Source organism: Eleutherodactylus coqui, chromosome 13, assembly GCF_035609145.1.
Source record: "Eleutherodactylus coqui strain aEleCoq1 chromosome 13, aEleCoq1.hap1, whole genome shotgun sequence".
Lineage (NCBI taxonomy): Eukaryota > Metazoa > Chordata > Amphibia > Anura > Eleutherodactylidae > Eleutherodactylus > Eleutherodactylus coqui.
The window spans coordinates 41,889,073-41,904,676 of NC_089849.1; the positions used below are offsets into that span (position 1 = coordinate 41,889,073).

Consider the following 15,604-nt stretch of genomic DNA (forward strand, 5'->3'; position numbering starts at 1 on the left):
ATTACAGAGCAGTGCACAGTGTGTATTAGGCAGTTAGAAAATGACTGCACACAAAACGGTACCTGAAACCAACAGAACAGACTGACGGAGGAGAAGATCAAGGTGATATAACCACCTTTGTCCTGAAAATGGAGACTTACTTTAAAGGGGATGTGTCCTGAGAAAATCACCTATTTCTATAAGTTGATTTTAAAGTCAGAGGACCTGTCACTGGCAACGTCAGTGGGGCCGGTTGTATAGCTCTGCTGACTCTATCCCCATTTCCCCCCCCCCCCCTCCCCCCCCCCCCCCCCCAATCATAATCTCCTCTCTTCACCTGGATGGTATTTTCTGAGGTCTAACTTTGTCAATCGTTTCTGCTCTCTTATCATGCACTAACAGAATGGAGTCTATGGACAGGAGAAGAAGTGGCAAATGCTGACAAGATGTCAGGAAGTGGAAAGATTTTTCAGGTGGAGGGTCACGTGACATAGAAAATTAAAAAAGTAGCTAGACTGGGTACAGAGACCCTATTACAGAATTACTTATTGTGGGGATCTATATTAGATTTTAATATATTATTCTGTGCCCGGAATACCCCTTTAACAATTTTTGGTGATCTGTTTTGACATTTTTTGACAACATGGTCTACATTTTGAAAAAAATAAAAATAAAACCTACTAAAATCCTGCAGTCACACTAACCACAAAGCCTAATAATAGTTTGACACTTCCTGTTCTGTAGAGAAAACTTTTCAGAAGTCTTCTCATTATTATAGTGAGGATTATACTGAAAGGTAACACCTGTGTATAGATAACACAGGATCCACTGTTAATAGATGATCATACTTAACTCCTCCTCCTTCCAACACAGTGACCTCTGCAGAGGTCACAGAGCATGCCCACAACACGCTCCCACAGATGTCAATAGATCCCCTCCTTTTCATTCTGTGAATGCCCCATGAGACTGCTATAAAGCACATCTGTAAATGCTGTTAAGTGCAGCTCGGGCAAAATGGCCATCCCCAGAATCACGTAGAGACAACCTAATAAAAAAAAAATCATTCTGAAACCGAAAACCTGTTGGGAAAATGTATCACAATTTAAATAGTTTTTAATAGTAGGTTTTAAATAGTAGAAAAAATATAGGTGCTACATTCCCTTTAAGGCAGGAAGGGAGGCTAGCAAATAAACCTAACCTAGTGTGAATGGATTCTTTATTCCAGAGCTGATGTGTAGCCACCGTTTAGTTTCAAGTTGTTTGCACAGAGTTGTCATTTCATGCTGCAATGTACTTCCAGTTAACTGTATTGAACCTGCTTAACACCTTCCTGGATATGCAGAAACCGCAATGATGATCATAGAATGGTAGAGTTGGAAGGGGGGACCTCCAGGGTCATCTGGTCCAACCCCCTGCTCAGTGCAGGATCACTAAATCATCCCAGACAGATATTTGTCCAGCCTTTGTTTGAACACTTCCATTGAAGGAGAACTCACCACCTCCCGTGGTAACCTGTTCCACTCATTCATCACCCTCACTGTCTAATATCTGACCTATCTCATCCCTTTCAGTTTCATCCCATTGCATCTAGTCTTTCCTTGTACAATTGAGAATAGGGCTGATCCCTCTGCACTGTGACAGCCCTTCAGATGTTTGTAGACCGCTATTAAGTCTCCTCTCAGCCTTCTTTTTTGCAAGCTAAACATTCCCAGATCCTTTAACCGTTCCTCATAGGACATGATTTGCAGACCGCTCACCATCCTGGTTACTCTTTTCTAAACTTGCTCCTGTTTTGTCTAGGTCTTTATTTTTTTTTAAATTGAGGTGCCCAGAACTGGACACAGTATTTCAGATATGGGCCTAGCACATACACGCCAAGGCTGCAATACTGATGCCTCCCCCTCGCCGGCTCACTGCCTCTCTCCTTCCCTCTGGCTGTTTGCACTGGGAGTGAATGGGGCGGAGCTAAGCACCTGTCCCCTCCTTGCTCTTTGTCTACAGCCAGCAATGGGAGGGAGTGGGGCGGAGATTAGATCCTTTCATTGCAAACAGCTGGAGGGGAGGAGAGAAGGGGGAGAGAGAATTTAGCAGTCACGCTGCTAAACTCCCTCCCACCTCCCTTCTCTGGCCGCTGTCATTGGCTCTTGTAGGAGTCTATGCAGCGGCCAACATATTCCGGGCACAAAGATAGTTCCAGGTCTATCTTTGCTGCCCGGCATAGAAGCGCCCAGCGCTATATTTGCCGGCCGATCACTCTTACACTGCAGTAATATGCCTGTGTGATCTGATGCATTGGAATCCAATGCATCAGATGGAAGCATATATCGGCCAGCCATGAAAATGGCGGCTGATCTACCTTCGTGTGAATAAGCCCTCAGACTGTGATCTATTAATATACCCATTTTTCACATGTGCTGTTGCTTAGCTCATTGCCTCCTATTCTGTATGATTGATTGTAGGATACATAGGATAGTAAAAAAAAAAAAAAAAATCTTTCATCTCAAGAGATTCATTGTCAAAGTCACATTTAGCTGCACAGGGTTTTAATACTAGAATTTATTGGATATTTGCATATTTTTGTTTATATGACACACACATCTATTTAGGGTAAAGTATCTAGTTGCATAAACCACATGCAGCGAACACTCGACTCACCAGCTGCAGCCAGTGATGGGAAGATGTTGTAGTAAATGACCAATATTACTGCAAAATCTTCCATCCTATAGCCATTGTGGGTGGGGTTTCAGCCCCATTTGCTTTATGTAGCATGACACCATACCCTGACCTAGGATTATAAAGAGATCACATAAGCTCGGCTTCACTTCGAAGCATTTTTCTGAGCCCAAACAAAAAATATCCCTGTAACGTCATCTACACCGACTTTCATGCTAGGTGGTATGACATAGGTGGAAAACTCCCTAACAACACACTTTGCAGTGCACAGTGCTTTCTTCACTATGTCTTCTGTGACTGGCACCACACTTAACCGTGCCTCTCCGGCCAAGTAGTAGGACTCCTCTAGAGCCCCAATCCATAAGAAGTGCCCCTGTGGTTTCAGGAGCGTGACCACATTTTCAAGTGCCTTCTGAAAGGCCTCAAGGTTGGGGCTGCAAGCTTCAAGGCAGAAAGAAGATACAAGGCAGTCCACTGAACCAGGAGCCAGTTCTCCTCCTAGTGGACTGGATTTATGGATATCAACTGGGATCACCCGGGACACACGTGTCTGAAGTCGTTTCTGCTTATCTTTCCAGGGTTCTCTGTAGAGGCAAAAGGAAAAAAATGAATAAGTAACATTAACCATGATGGAGTCTAATCAACTGGACTGAAAGATAGCAGAGCGCATTCCCAAACTTTTGCATCAGACATAAGATCTGTCTTGCTGGATCCCGATGGTGATGGATAGCTGTGGAAGCTGATAGACCCTAACCTCATATTAATAGAATGGTTTGGGCTTTTCTTGTAGCGACCCACCATTCTCATTTCTGGCCAAGACCTCTTTCAGCCAAAGTCCACATACTAAGCTGAGTGTTTTCAGATTGTCTACTATGTATTAAAATGACTTTATGTTGAGATCAATTTGGACATGCTATTGACAACTCACCCTTTTCCTTCCAGCTTACAGACATGTTCAAAGTAGGGACTCCAGTCAAAGGCGCCTGGTTGGTTATTTAGCCACATCTTCAGTTCTTGACGGTTCACCTCCAGGTAGTCTGTCATAATAGTTTCCTGAAAGTGCTCAAAGGCACTCAACAGCTGGTATATCGTAGGACCTGAGCCAATGTCTACCAAGATGCGCCCTTTTATCTCACCTAAGGATACAGAAGGGGATAGAGGGTTTTAATTGTCTTTTTATGAAGATATAAGAAGGCAAAAAATGCAATAAGGTTATAGTACAACCATTTGGAGGAACCTGCAACCAGAATGAATAGTCCTAGGAAAACAATTGAAAGGGGGAGGAGGCAATTGCTATTCCTTAAAGGGGTTCTGACATGAAAAAAAAAAAATTGTACTCACCTTGCCTGGCCTGGCCCGATCGCCAGGCATGTCCCCTCCAGCCGGCATCTTCTTCTGTGCCTTTAAAGCAGAGCAGGAGCGGTCAAAAAGACCGCTTCCTGCTCTGGTCCGTCCGTCAGGCACTTCCGAGGTCAACGGACGGACCGCCACAGCAAGCACGTCACAAGCAGTGCTTGCTGTGGGCGGCCCGTCCGTCCTGGCTGAACTCCGGAGTGCTGCGCATGCGCAGTGGAGACGCAGCCCGTCCTGACTCCTGTCAGAGGGCACCTCTCCACTGCGCATGCGCGCGATCCCGGAGCGGCGCGGCTGCTGGAGGAAGAAGACTGCCTGCCGGGAGGCATACTAGCACTTTCTGCTTAGGTTAAGCAGCGCTGCTGATTAGAGCCACCTGATTGGCTCTTCAGCACCATGTGACTGCACAGCGTGCACCAATCATGTGGCTCTAGTCAGGCTGCTTAACCGAAGCAGAAAGTGCTAATATGCTGCCGGGAGATGACCCCCCGATGTCAACAACAACAGGAGAACCGGTAAGTATAAGATTTTTATGCTTTAGCAGCCATTAACCCATGGGTTCCCTGGGTCCATTAGGCAGACCAGGGAACAATGGCTGCTAAAGCATAAAAAAATTATTCATGTCAGAACCCCTTTAATGACCCTCTAAAGGTGCCCATCAAAGAGCAGGAAAAGGCAAGTCTCACCTCGACCACTTAGGGTGATTTTATACAGGTCGACTGTCAAGTGCTTAACAGCTATCTCAAAGATTATCACTCCTGGGCTTTCATACAGGAGCGATAATCGCTCACTGCATGGATTCAGAGCACGCTATAGATCGCTTCTAGAGATGACCGAACCTACTCGGCCACGCCCCTTTTTTGCCCGAGCGCCGCGAATTTCGAGTACTTCCGTACTCGGGCGAAGAGATTCGGGGGGCGCCGTGGGTGAGTGGGGGGTTGCAGCGGGGAGTGGGGGTGAGAGGGAGAGAGAGAGGGCTGCCCCCTGTTCCCCGCTGCAACCCCCTCGCTCCGCCACGCCTCCCCCCGCCCCCGGCGTCCCCCGAATCTTTTCACCCGAATACGGAAGTACTCGAAAATCGCGGTGCTCGATCGAGTAATTACTCGAAACGAGTACGTTCGCTCATCTCTAAATTCGCTTCCTGCCGCCTGTTTACATGGGCCAATAGTCACTTGATTTTTATGCCTTATAAAATGTATATCGAAGTATTGCGGTATATTGTACTAGCGATCAAATAAACCCAGCTTCAAGTCACTTATGGGGACAAAAAAAACTCCCAAAAAGTTTAATAACTGTTTTTAAAATATTAAGAAAAATGTTCAAAACATCCCCCCCTGACCGTTTTTTATACACAAAAATACAAAACTAAATTGGTACTGCTACATTCATAAAAGCCCAAGCAATTAAAATACAATATTACTTGTCCTGCACAGTGAGCGTTGTAATGAAAACAAGAAACCTAGAACCATCATTGCATTTACTGAGGCACTCCATCTCCTAAAAAAAATGGAATAAAAAGTGATTAAAAAAACTAAAGGAAAATTTGAAATAATTACTGAGCATTAAAAAGTTGCGTAGATCTGATCGCATGTCCTGTGATCCAACAGGGTCTAGGTGTCGTCAATAGAGCCATTTGGAGGATGTTTATTTGTGGTGTTGCCCTTGTAAGGAGTGCATTCACACTGCCTGTTATCATTTCACCTCTCTGTCCTGTTTTCAGAGCAGAGAAACTGAATTAAAACCGGTATAAATGTTAATATTTTTACCCCATTGATTTCAGTGGATTTAAAAAAAAAAAAAACTCTGTGTTTCTGGTCCATTTTTAATGAAAGTAATAGTGCATTCTGCAGCGCTATTTCTTCAGTTAAAAAAAACGGACAGCAATCGGAAAAACTTTCCGTTTTCTTCTGTGCCGTATCATGGAATCAATGGGAAAAAAATGTTAACGTTTATTTCAGTGGTTTTAAATGCATTTCTTTGCTCCAAAAATGGAAAAGAAAGGTGGAATTATAACCTGACAGTCCTAACGGAAGTGTGACTCTGTGTAATCCGGCAACGTTCTCAGAACTATTCTGCGTGTTTCCTGCACTGTAATTTGAGACCTTTCTGTCAGACAAATTGGTTTGCAAAAAAAGGAATGAATGAAATCCAAAATTAAGCATTGCAGAATTTGAGTTTTTGGGAGCCAAGGCCAGAAGTGGATTCAAAAGCTACGGGAACTCTAAAGGAAGGACTTCTACTTCTGGCTGTAACTTACAAAACTGCTGGAAAAACGGTCATCAAAAATTACACCCAAAACCTGTGTGAAAATACCCTAAAATGTGAAGGAACAACGGTGTGCATTTTTCTCCCTAGATATAGCGCTGCTCTCGTGAATAGGATATGTCTCCTACTTCTATTTAAATGAATAGGACTTGGCTGCATTACTGGACACAGCCCATGGGTAAGACTGGGGGAATCACATGTAGTTTTTGAGTAGCTTTTTTTTTTTTTAATTTTAAGCTAAATCCAGGGATGGATCCAAGAAAATAAGGAAAAAACTGAGACTTCTTTTGTATCGTCTGTGTTTGGCTCAAAAAAAAAATCGGACCAAAAACTGTCTGTGATTTTTAACTTCAGATACTGCTGTAAGCTTCCCATCAATTCTATGTAAAACCACGGGTAGCATGATCCCACATTGGAGTTGTACCAAATGGCAAACTTGGATCGGCTATGTAAAAGTAAGGGTGTTTTTAAATGAAATGACCCGTGGGGCGCAGATGCCCGATGGGTTGTCCCAGCGATGATCATTCCTGTACTTTTACAGAGGAATGAGCCTGCCTCCATTCACAGTAAACAGGCAGGCGTTAATCTATGTTTACACTGCCTGATCCATCCTTCAGTTTACTGCATGCGTAAACTGGACGAAAGAAAGGCAAACAAATTTCTTGTTCGTTATTCAGTCGGTGCATTTACACTGAATGATAATTGTTCAGACTCTCGTCAGAATCTGAATGATTTACCGGCCCGTGTAAAAGGGCCCTTAGGGCGGCTTTACACAGGACAACTATCCTCCAGATAGTCTTTCGATAGAGCCGATGAAAAAGAGAGTAGTTGTGTGCAAACAAGGCCACCAACTGGAAGACTTGTGGGAATTCGTTCACTGGTCACCTTGTTTCAGCTCTCCTAATAGTGGTTGCTGGTTGATTACCCGTCGCCTGGTGTAAACAGGAAGTGGTTTGTCTTTCAGAAACTAGCTGATAAGTTTGCAAGGAGGTGTGAACTTTAGCTACTCTTCAGATGATAGATGTCCTATAGAGAGCCGCCTTAACAAAACCTTAACAAAGGGATAACCTTCAGTTGCCAAGTTTACAATGCAATCAGTTGCTTGTGTTGGTCATTTGATAATAAGGGAAATGGAATAAATCCTCCACAGTGCCACCTATCGGAAGGCAGCATTCCTTCAAGCCAAAGTCAGACTTTTTATACAAGCCTTGTAACAATGACTGGGAATTAAAAGCAAAGCCAGACTCCATGTACGTACAGCTGTTTCAGGGTTTTTGCCCTTCATCAATGTACAGTAGGAGTCTGGCTAGTGAGAGGCCTGGGATGGGGGGTCAGAAACGCTATCTTTTCTCCTTAGGGAGAGCAACTATAAACTAAGTAAGGAGACTCAAATGGCCATGCACGCTCCTCTGGGTAATATGCAAATAAGGGAGATGGAATAAAACCTCTACAGTGCCACAAGGCTTGTATAAAAAGTCTGACTTTGGCTTGAAGAAATGCTGCCTTCCAATAGGGTCATTGGATACATATATCTAACATGTAAGGGGCTGTTCACACCAGGTGTCTTCAATCCAACAAACATATACGTTTTAATACAAAACCCCCCATAGATTCTAATTGGTCAAACATAGTGTAAAAGTGCACACTGTTGACTACTTTTTTAACCTCCCTTATATTGTGTACGGCTATTTTTGCGGGATAGTAAAGTGTAGCATACCACACTCTTCTGTCCCACAACAAACCTTTATTACATTACAGTCAATAGGAAATGTCTGAATACGTAAAGCTGTTTGTTTCCATAAATTCAATGTATACAGTTTTTGGTTTTTTTGCCTAAAAATGAAAAAAACTTTAATAACAGTATACATTTTACTGTAAAGTCCATTAATTTATAATGTTAAAACGGATGCAAGCGTATAGAAACGTATAGCCCTATATTTAATCTATATGCTTAAAAACTGTATGTTTTTATACGTTTTTCATGTAATTTTAATGTTTACTCTATACGCACATTAAAAAATGTGAACCACCATGAAGCTATTCTATACTGCACTGTTGAATGAGTATGACGGAAGACTATTCTCAGACGTAGCACAAACTCTGAATATAAGCGGTCACTCCTATGTAAAGCATAGTATGATGTCATCGGTTGCAGTATACTAAACGTATATGATTGATGTAATCAGTATGATGTCATCGGTTGCAGTATACTAAACGTATATGATTGATGTAATCAGGAAAGCTCACCTTTGGCACAAGCTTCATGAAGTCGGCGCAGTTTCCAACACATAATGCTGTCATCACTCGTGAAGTCCGCCCGTGGGGGCACATAGTTATTCTGTAAGTAGGCTCTGGGGTTAAATAACCGGTAGGACTCGGCGACTGCCTGAATGCTGCTCATATTGGAAGAGATGGATAAGACCGTACTCAATGCTGTCCCGACACCTTTTATAAGCTGAAGGTATCAGTCCCAACCTATCATTAGTCTGCATTACGGGTTCACCTCCCATCACTCTCCATTACAACATCCTCCACCCTTAGCATGTGATAGCATCTCTTACATTGATCCACTTTTCAGTTTGCCCCCAGGGCTACAAAGCAGCACAAGGGCATCAAGAAATGTCATTACTTTATCTGCCAGATGTCAGCCGCCCTGGAGCTGAAGCTTATACATCTAGATTGTTCTTGGCTTTTCTGTGACAGATGCATATGGACTAGATCACTTATGTATAATAGTGTGCACATGAATTCTCGCAGTTGGGTACAGTTACTGGGTGATTCCCATATTGTTTGAGATAATTTAGTTTGTCTGCTGTATCCAATGAATACTACCATGTTTGACTAGTCTACAGAACTGCAGTGAACAACGCGGCATCATATAAGGTGGGCCACAGAAAAGTAGCCTGCTTCTGACTTTACTGTGATAGGAAGAATGAGCAAATGGATTGTTTTTACCAAAGCTTTAGTGATTTACCCCTTTACAGCAGATGCTGGAAGTGGTCTCTGTTCACTTCTATGCACCTGCGGGCATGTAGCAACATGTTGGCTGATACTGCCTGCAGCTCTTCAACAGTGCTTGAGATGCTTTCTTTGTGTTTCATCTAATGTGAATTATTGTTATATACGTTCTGCTTTAAATTTTTTCCACAAATAAAAATCACATGTAGACAAGTCTGGGGGACGTGGTGGCCATGATCCCTTGTTCAGTTTGCTCTTCCGTAAACAGTTCATGAACCTATGACAGTAAGTCGTGGGAGTTGTGACATAAAGCCCATCTTGTTGGAAGAAAGGGTACATTCTTTCTTCTGGTGTTAGTTGGTCATAAAACTGTTCAAACATGTTAAGATAAACTGCAGATGATTTCAAGAACATTGGGCCCATTAGTCGTGCTTCTTCTCACCAAGCACCAGTTTTGTGGTCATGGAGTGGTGTTTTATGAGTCCGGTGGGATTTTCAGTAGAAAAGTACCTCATATTCTATGAATTTACATGACCTGATAACTGAATCCATGCTTCGTCCGACATAAAGTACAGCAGTGGGTCTAAAAGACCTCTAGCAATCGTAGTCACCGACCATGTACATTAATTTATGCGTTTGGCTTTGTTGAGCTCTTTCCTTCCACCACACGTTATTTAGTATGGGTTCAGGTTCAGAGATTTCAGCAGTCGTTGACATATTGTTTGTGACATACCAACTTGCTGGGACGGTGTTGGAGTTGCTTTTCTAGGGCTATTTGCAATCTGCTGTGAATGTAATGGACAACTTTGGACATCTGGACTGACGGAGGCCATGATTTCTTCATGTTTGCAACAGATCCGATATGGCACTATTTGTGAACCAAGCTCTAAAAACAACGTTTAGCAGGTGTTTTTTTTGCCTGGGTACTTGTCGATGAAGGCCTCTTGCATTGCCTTAATTAATCCACTTTGCACATAGCTTTTCAGGAAGAACCCCATGGGGCAGATTTATGAAAGCAGTCTAAAAGAAAATCCGTCTTTGTTGCCCATAGCAGCCAATCGCAGCGCAGCTTTCATTTCTTATACTGTGGAGGTAAAATGTAAGCTGTGCTGTGATTGGCTGCTATGGGCAATGGGCAGATTTTCTTTTTGACCGCTTTCAGGAGAGTGTGGTGCCAAGATTGGAGGCGGACTGATTTTCAGTGGCCAATGCTGTATTTGCTATTGTTTTTGAACATCTGAACATGCATGAAAGGGCCTTAGTTCTCATGGAATGTCTTTGAAATTCTGTAGAAAGCTTTGGTAATAGAAGTGTACCCAATCTGACCAGCTCCTGGCGTTAGATTGACGAAGGCAATCGGGTTCCTTACTCTTGCCCCAATATAGAAACCAAACCCAAGAAATGGACACAACCACAATTTGTTATCTGCAGAAATTAAGGGTGTTTAATTTACAAACATAATCTGAAGCAATATATAGAAGCATCTGATGGACTAATAGACATAATTTTAGTTCATTGGAGGTGTACCTGTGGCAGTATGTTAAGATTTACCTTCAAGGCCTACTTGACTTTTTGCTTGACACCATGGGAAAATCTAAAAAAAACAGCCAATACATCAGTGAAAGATTTGTGGACCTTTTAAAGTCTGGTACATCCTTGGGAGCACTTTACAAACACCTGAAGGTACCAGGTTCATCTGTTCAAATGATAACATGCCAGTTTAAATACCATGGGACAGCCATCAAACCATTCAAGAAGGAGAAGTGTTCTGTGTCTTAGAGATGAACAAAACAAATCAATATGGAGAACAGTAAATGACCTTGTTAGATGCTGGGGAAAACTGGTACAAAAGTATCTATATCAACAGTGTCCTATATCGATATGACCTGAAAATCTGCTCAGCGAGGAGGAAGCGACTGCTCCAATGCTTCCATTAAAAAAAGCCAAGAGCATATGGGGACAAAGATCTTACATTATGGAGAAATGTCATCTGGTCTGATAAGGCAAAAATGGGACAATTTGTCCAAAATAACCATTGTTCTGTATAACGAAAAAAGGAGAGGCTTGCAAGTCAAAGAACATCATCTCAACCGTGAAACCTGGGAGTGGCAGCGTCATGTTATGGGGGTGCTTTGTAGTAAGAGGAACTGGTGCACTTCAAAAAGTAAATGTCAGTATGAGGAAGAAACATTATGTGGAGATATTAGCGTCAGTGAGGAATTTAATGTTTGGGGGCAAATAGGTCTTCCAAATGGACAATGACCCAAAGCATAATTCTGTCCGGAGGAATGGGCCAAAATTCCAGTAAGTTATTGTGAGAACCTTGTGAAAGGCGACCAGAAACGCTTGATACAACTTGGACAATTTAAAGGCAATGCTACCAAATATCTAACATTCTGTGCCATACTGATAACTACTCACCAAAGGAGATGTACAAAAGAGCCTTTGTCCCTTGATTTTGCCTTGGGACTGGTTCATTGTCATAGTGTCCCAGGTGTACCACCACACCATGCGAGGGCCCATGTTTGGCCACACAGGCTGGACTGGCAAGCATCAAGGGGAACTGCCTTCAAAAGAGGAATATGCCAGTGAGGCTCGTCACAATGGCCCCATATGGGGCTAAATCACTATGGCCCTAGGTCCTATGTAGAACGTTTTTCTGTGGGTTGTAGGATTCTTGGAGCTAGAGTGCCTTTCTCGCTTGATCACAGAATCAAGCACTAGGAGCTGGTAATGTAGATATTGTGGAGCAATCCAAGGAGAATGTGCCAAGTGACGCTTTTTATCTGTACCACACTAGGAAGTATTTTGAACCCCAACTTGTCCATTGAGGGTGTCAGAATTTCATCTCCCCTGAAGTTCTGCAGGATGAGGTCTGTAGGTAGCAGTATGTGAGCAGTGATAACTTATCTGTCAGAGGCAGACAGAGTGCAGGCTGGAGCCCGGGGCCTCTAGACAACTTCCTGTAAAAACACTGTCACAGAACCTCATTACACAAGAAATAGTCCTGTCAATTTATCTACCTCCTCAGTTATCCCTTATCTCTGCAATGCCTCGTTCTTAACCCATGTATGGCTTTCTGCTCATTACAACAGTGATATATTCCCGTCTCTCCTCTCATCCTTCTCCGGTCATGTTTGTAAATTCATACTTGCTGTCACCACCATAGAGACAAAAGTCAGGGGCCATATCTGTATTGTGCTCATCCAGGAGTAGTACATGCCAGAAATGTAAGTCAAGCACCAGATGATTGGGAGAGCAAAAGGGTTAAATGCCATGGGGCATTCACCATCCCATGCCCGCCACAACTCTCCATGATGGATGATTCACATCAAGATCCAATTGCCTTTTGTAGCCTTGTTTCTTAGAAGCAATCTTCCTTTCTTTTCTTACTTTCTTAAGGCCCCTTTACACGGGGACTATTATCGTTCTGGTTGTTCAGGCTGCCACGCTTGCATGGAGGTTTTGAACGATAATCATCCCGTGTAAAACATGCAGAAACTGAATGGTTGAGAATCGTCCAGTCATTCAGTTTTAAGCATGCTTTAAAATCCGAATGACCATTTTTAGTGTAAACAACAGCCACATCAGGTGTGTTTTGAGATAGAAATCATCAAATACTTGGACTGGCTAGGCAATTTTGATAACAACTCCAGTAGGGAGAAATAGTATGGAGCACAGAGTTTCTCATTCTTCTCTGTTTCTTCTCTACATATAGTCTTTCCTATAATGCAGCAGTGGGGGCAGTGTACCGCTCCACAGCAAAGGCAAAATTGAAGTGCTCACCCTGAGGTCTCCAGACACGAACACGGCTGTCGTTGGTGCCCAAACTAAACTTGGATTAGTCACTCAAGGCAACTAGGCTTTAGCCCATAGCAGTCCAGTTTAGTTGTACACAACACCATTACAAATGGAGGGGACTGTGGGTGGATGTCAGTCAGTACACGTAATCGGCCCCATGAGACCAAATGTCCTTTAGCCAAGTGCCTGTAAATGGTTCCGACAGACACAGGGGCCTATAACAATGGTGCCACCTGTCTCTGGATGGTGGACAATGAAACAGTTGTGGCTGCTTGTGCTTATTGAACGATCAGATGATCCTCTCTACTGGTGCTCTGTTGAGGGTATCCTGAGCCCAGTAACCTTATGTGTGTGCCCTCAAGCATCCACTGGTACCAACACCTAACAGTCTGGTCAGAACGCCCTGGAGGAGGGCAATTCTTCGATACGATCATCCATCTTTTCGCATTCCAATAATGTGCCCCCTCTCAAAACTCTGTTAACTGGATGAAATCTCTTTGATTGCATTTTAGAGGCGTCTAGTGGTCAACAAGCTCTACACAAGTGGACAAAGGGGTCGCTACACACAAGTAGCTTCTGAGAGCCTCTTTAGGCCATGGGTGGGAACCACTTTTAAAGCCTCGGTGACAAGACCGTTCACCTAATCATGCTACAACTGTAATCATTTGCATATCTGTCTGACATGTTACTGCATGCCGAGTTTTCCAGCAAAATTACCACTCCTTCTAGGGCGGGATTTTTTACATTTTTTAAATTTATTTTAAACTGCGTTTTGGCTATAGAAGATTGGATCACCTCCTGATTGGAAAAGTCCAAAGATGGCCTAGGACATAAGTGTTCAGACACCAGAGACCGAACCACTAAATATTCATCCTGTTTAACCTCATCAGACAAATGTTTGTTACCTGGCAGCTCAGTGGATATTACTTTTTGATTAGTCCAGAATAAAGAAGAATAAGGCAGCATGCAAAATCAGCTGGGTAAAAGATCACTTCATCATAACCGATGCTCTTTTATTGGTCCGAATAAAAAGGAAAACACGAGTGCATGAGCAACGTTTCAGCTCCTAAAGAGCCTTTGTCAAGCTTTGTCACCCTACACACGTTTTCACCCAGTCCGAGCTGCCTCATTTTATATATCAGCCTATTATGTGGCACGGTGTCAAATGCTTTAGAGAATTCCAGATATACGAGATCAATAGACTCTCCCAGGTCCAGCCTAGAGCTTACTTCATCGTAGAAGCTGATCAGATTGGTCTGACATGATCGACCCTTCATGAATCCATGCTGGTGAGGAGTTATTCAGAAACCCCTCGAATATTTTTCCAGTTACTGAAATGAGACTTACCAGCCTGTAGTTACCAGGCTCTCTTTTGGAGCCCTTTTTGTATATTGGAACTACATTGGTAATGCGCCAATCCAATGGTACAACCCCGGTCTTGATAGTGTCCATAGATATTAGAAATAGCGACTTTGCTATCACATCACTTAGTTCCCTTAGAACCCTTGGGTGTATTCCATCGGGCCCATGCGGTTTATCGATTTTAATCTTCTTCAACTGGTTTCGCACTTCCTCCTGCATTAGGTATGTAATATTTTGTTAGAGGTTCATTTTGTTGCGCTGCATTCCATATGGCATTTCCTTTTCCTTCGTGAATACACTTGAAAATAAACTATTTAATAGGTTTGCCCCCCCCCCCAAAGTCTTCTATGATTTCTCCTGCATTATTTGTTAAAGGGCCCGTGCTCTCAGTGCAAATCCGTTTGCTAAGTATTGAAATGAACTTTTGTTATTTACCAAATACTTATTTTCCACCATAATTTGCAAATAAATTCGTTAAAAATCAGACAATGTGATTTTCTGGATGTGTTTTCTCATGTCTCTCATAGTTGAGGTCTACCTATGATGTCAGTTACAGGCCTCTCTCATCTTTTTAAGTGGGAGATCTTGTATAATTGGTATCTGACTAAATACTTCCCCCCCCCCCCTGTATATGGAGGAGCTTGCACAGATGCAAACTACTGATGAACAACCACTCGTATGCCTACACATAGTGGATGTGTGTGACTGCTTAATATTATACTTTCACATAGAAAAGGTAGATCTGATTAGAGAGATACATTATAACCGCTTCATGGGTAATAGATACAAAGGACAGGAAGGGAACAATTGACTTCTATGAGAGGTTTTGTGGGCAAGCTTTGTGATCTGTGAATAGGTTGCTGTGCAGGGAGGGGTAGGAGGTGGACTGTAACCATCACCAGTTGTGAATGGTGGATCCAGAGTTATGTGTATGGGTGTCATCTTTTGTTGTAATCCTTTCTGTGATAATAATGAAATAATGGTTTCAAATTTTTTCTGCAGAGCAGCAAGTGTTAGACTATTATTACCCTTAGTGGTCAGTGTGAAAACTGCAGGATTACAAGATTTATTTTTTTTTAAAGACCGACTAATATTGAATATAAAAAAAAAGACTAAAAATTCTTAATTATATTTTTAAAAACTTTATAGAATAGGTTACTTTTTAATTCCCTTTAAGACTGCCAGAGGCATTCAGAAGCACCATGCCTCTTGG

The 15,604-nt window shown here is 42.7% G+C and overlaps 1 protein-coding gene across 1 annotated transcript; it reads right to left on the reverse strand.

The window, feature by feature from the left end:
* Window positions 1-2,520: 2,520 nt before the first annotated feature.
* On the reverse strand, window positions 2,521-8,710 carry PNMT (phenylethanolamine N-methyltransferase). The gene is made up of 3 exons (XM_066586808.1): window positions 8,518-8,710; window positions 3,581-3,788; window positions 2,521-3,236 (listed from the first exon to the last, which is right to left on the reverse strand). Exons 1-3 carry the CDS (start codon window positions 8,669-8,671, stop codon window positions 2,798-2,800), a joined length of 801 nt encoding a protein of 266 aa, XP_066442905.1. The 5' UTR covers window positions 8,672-8,710; the 3' UTR covers window positions 2,521-2,797.
* Window positions 8,711-15,604: the final 6,894 nt, after the last annotated feature.

Excerpts from the sequence above, each read along its gene's own strand:
- PNMT (XM_066586808.1), bottom strand. The coding sequence starts at position 8,671 with ATGAGCAGCATTCAGGCAGTCGCCGAGTCCTACCGGTTATTTAACCCC. Across the intron at positions 3,789-8,517 it reads TCATGAAGCTTGTGCCAAAG|GTGAGATAAAAGGGCGCATC; the intron begins GTGAGCTTTCCT and ends CTGTATCCTTAG. Across the intron at positions 3,237-3,580 it reads TGTAAGCTGGAAGGAAAAGG|AGAACCCTGGAAAGATAAGC; the intron begins GTGAGTTGTCAA and ends TTGCCTCTACAG.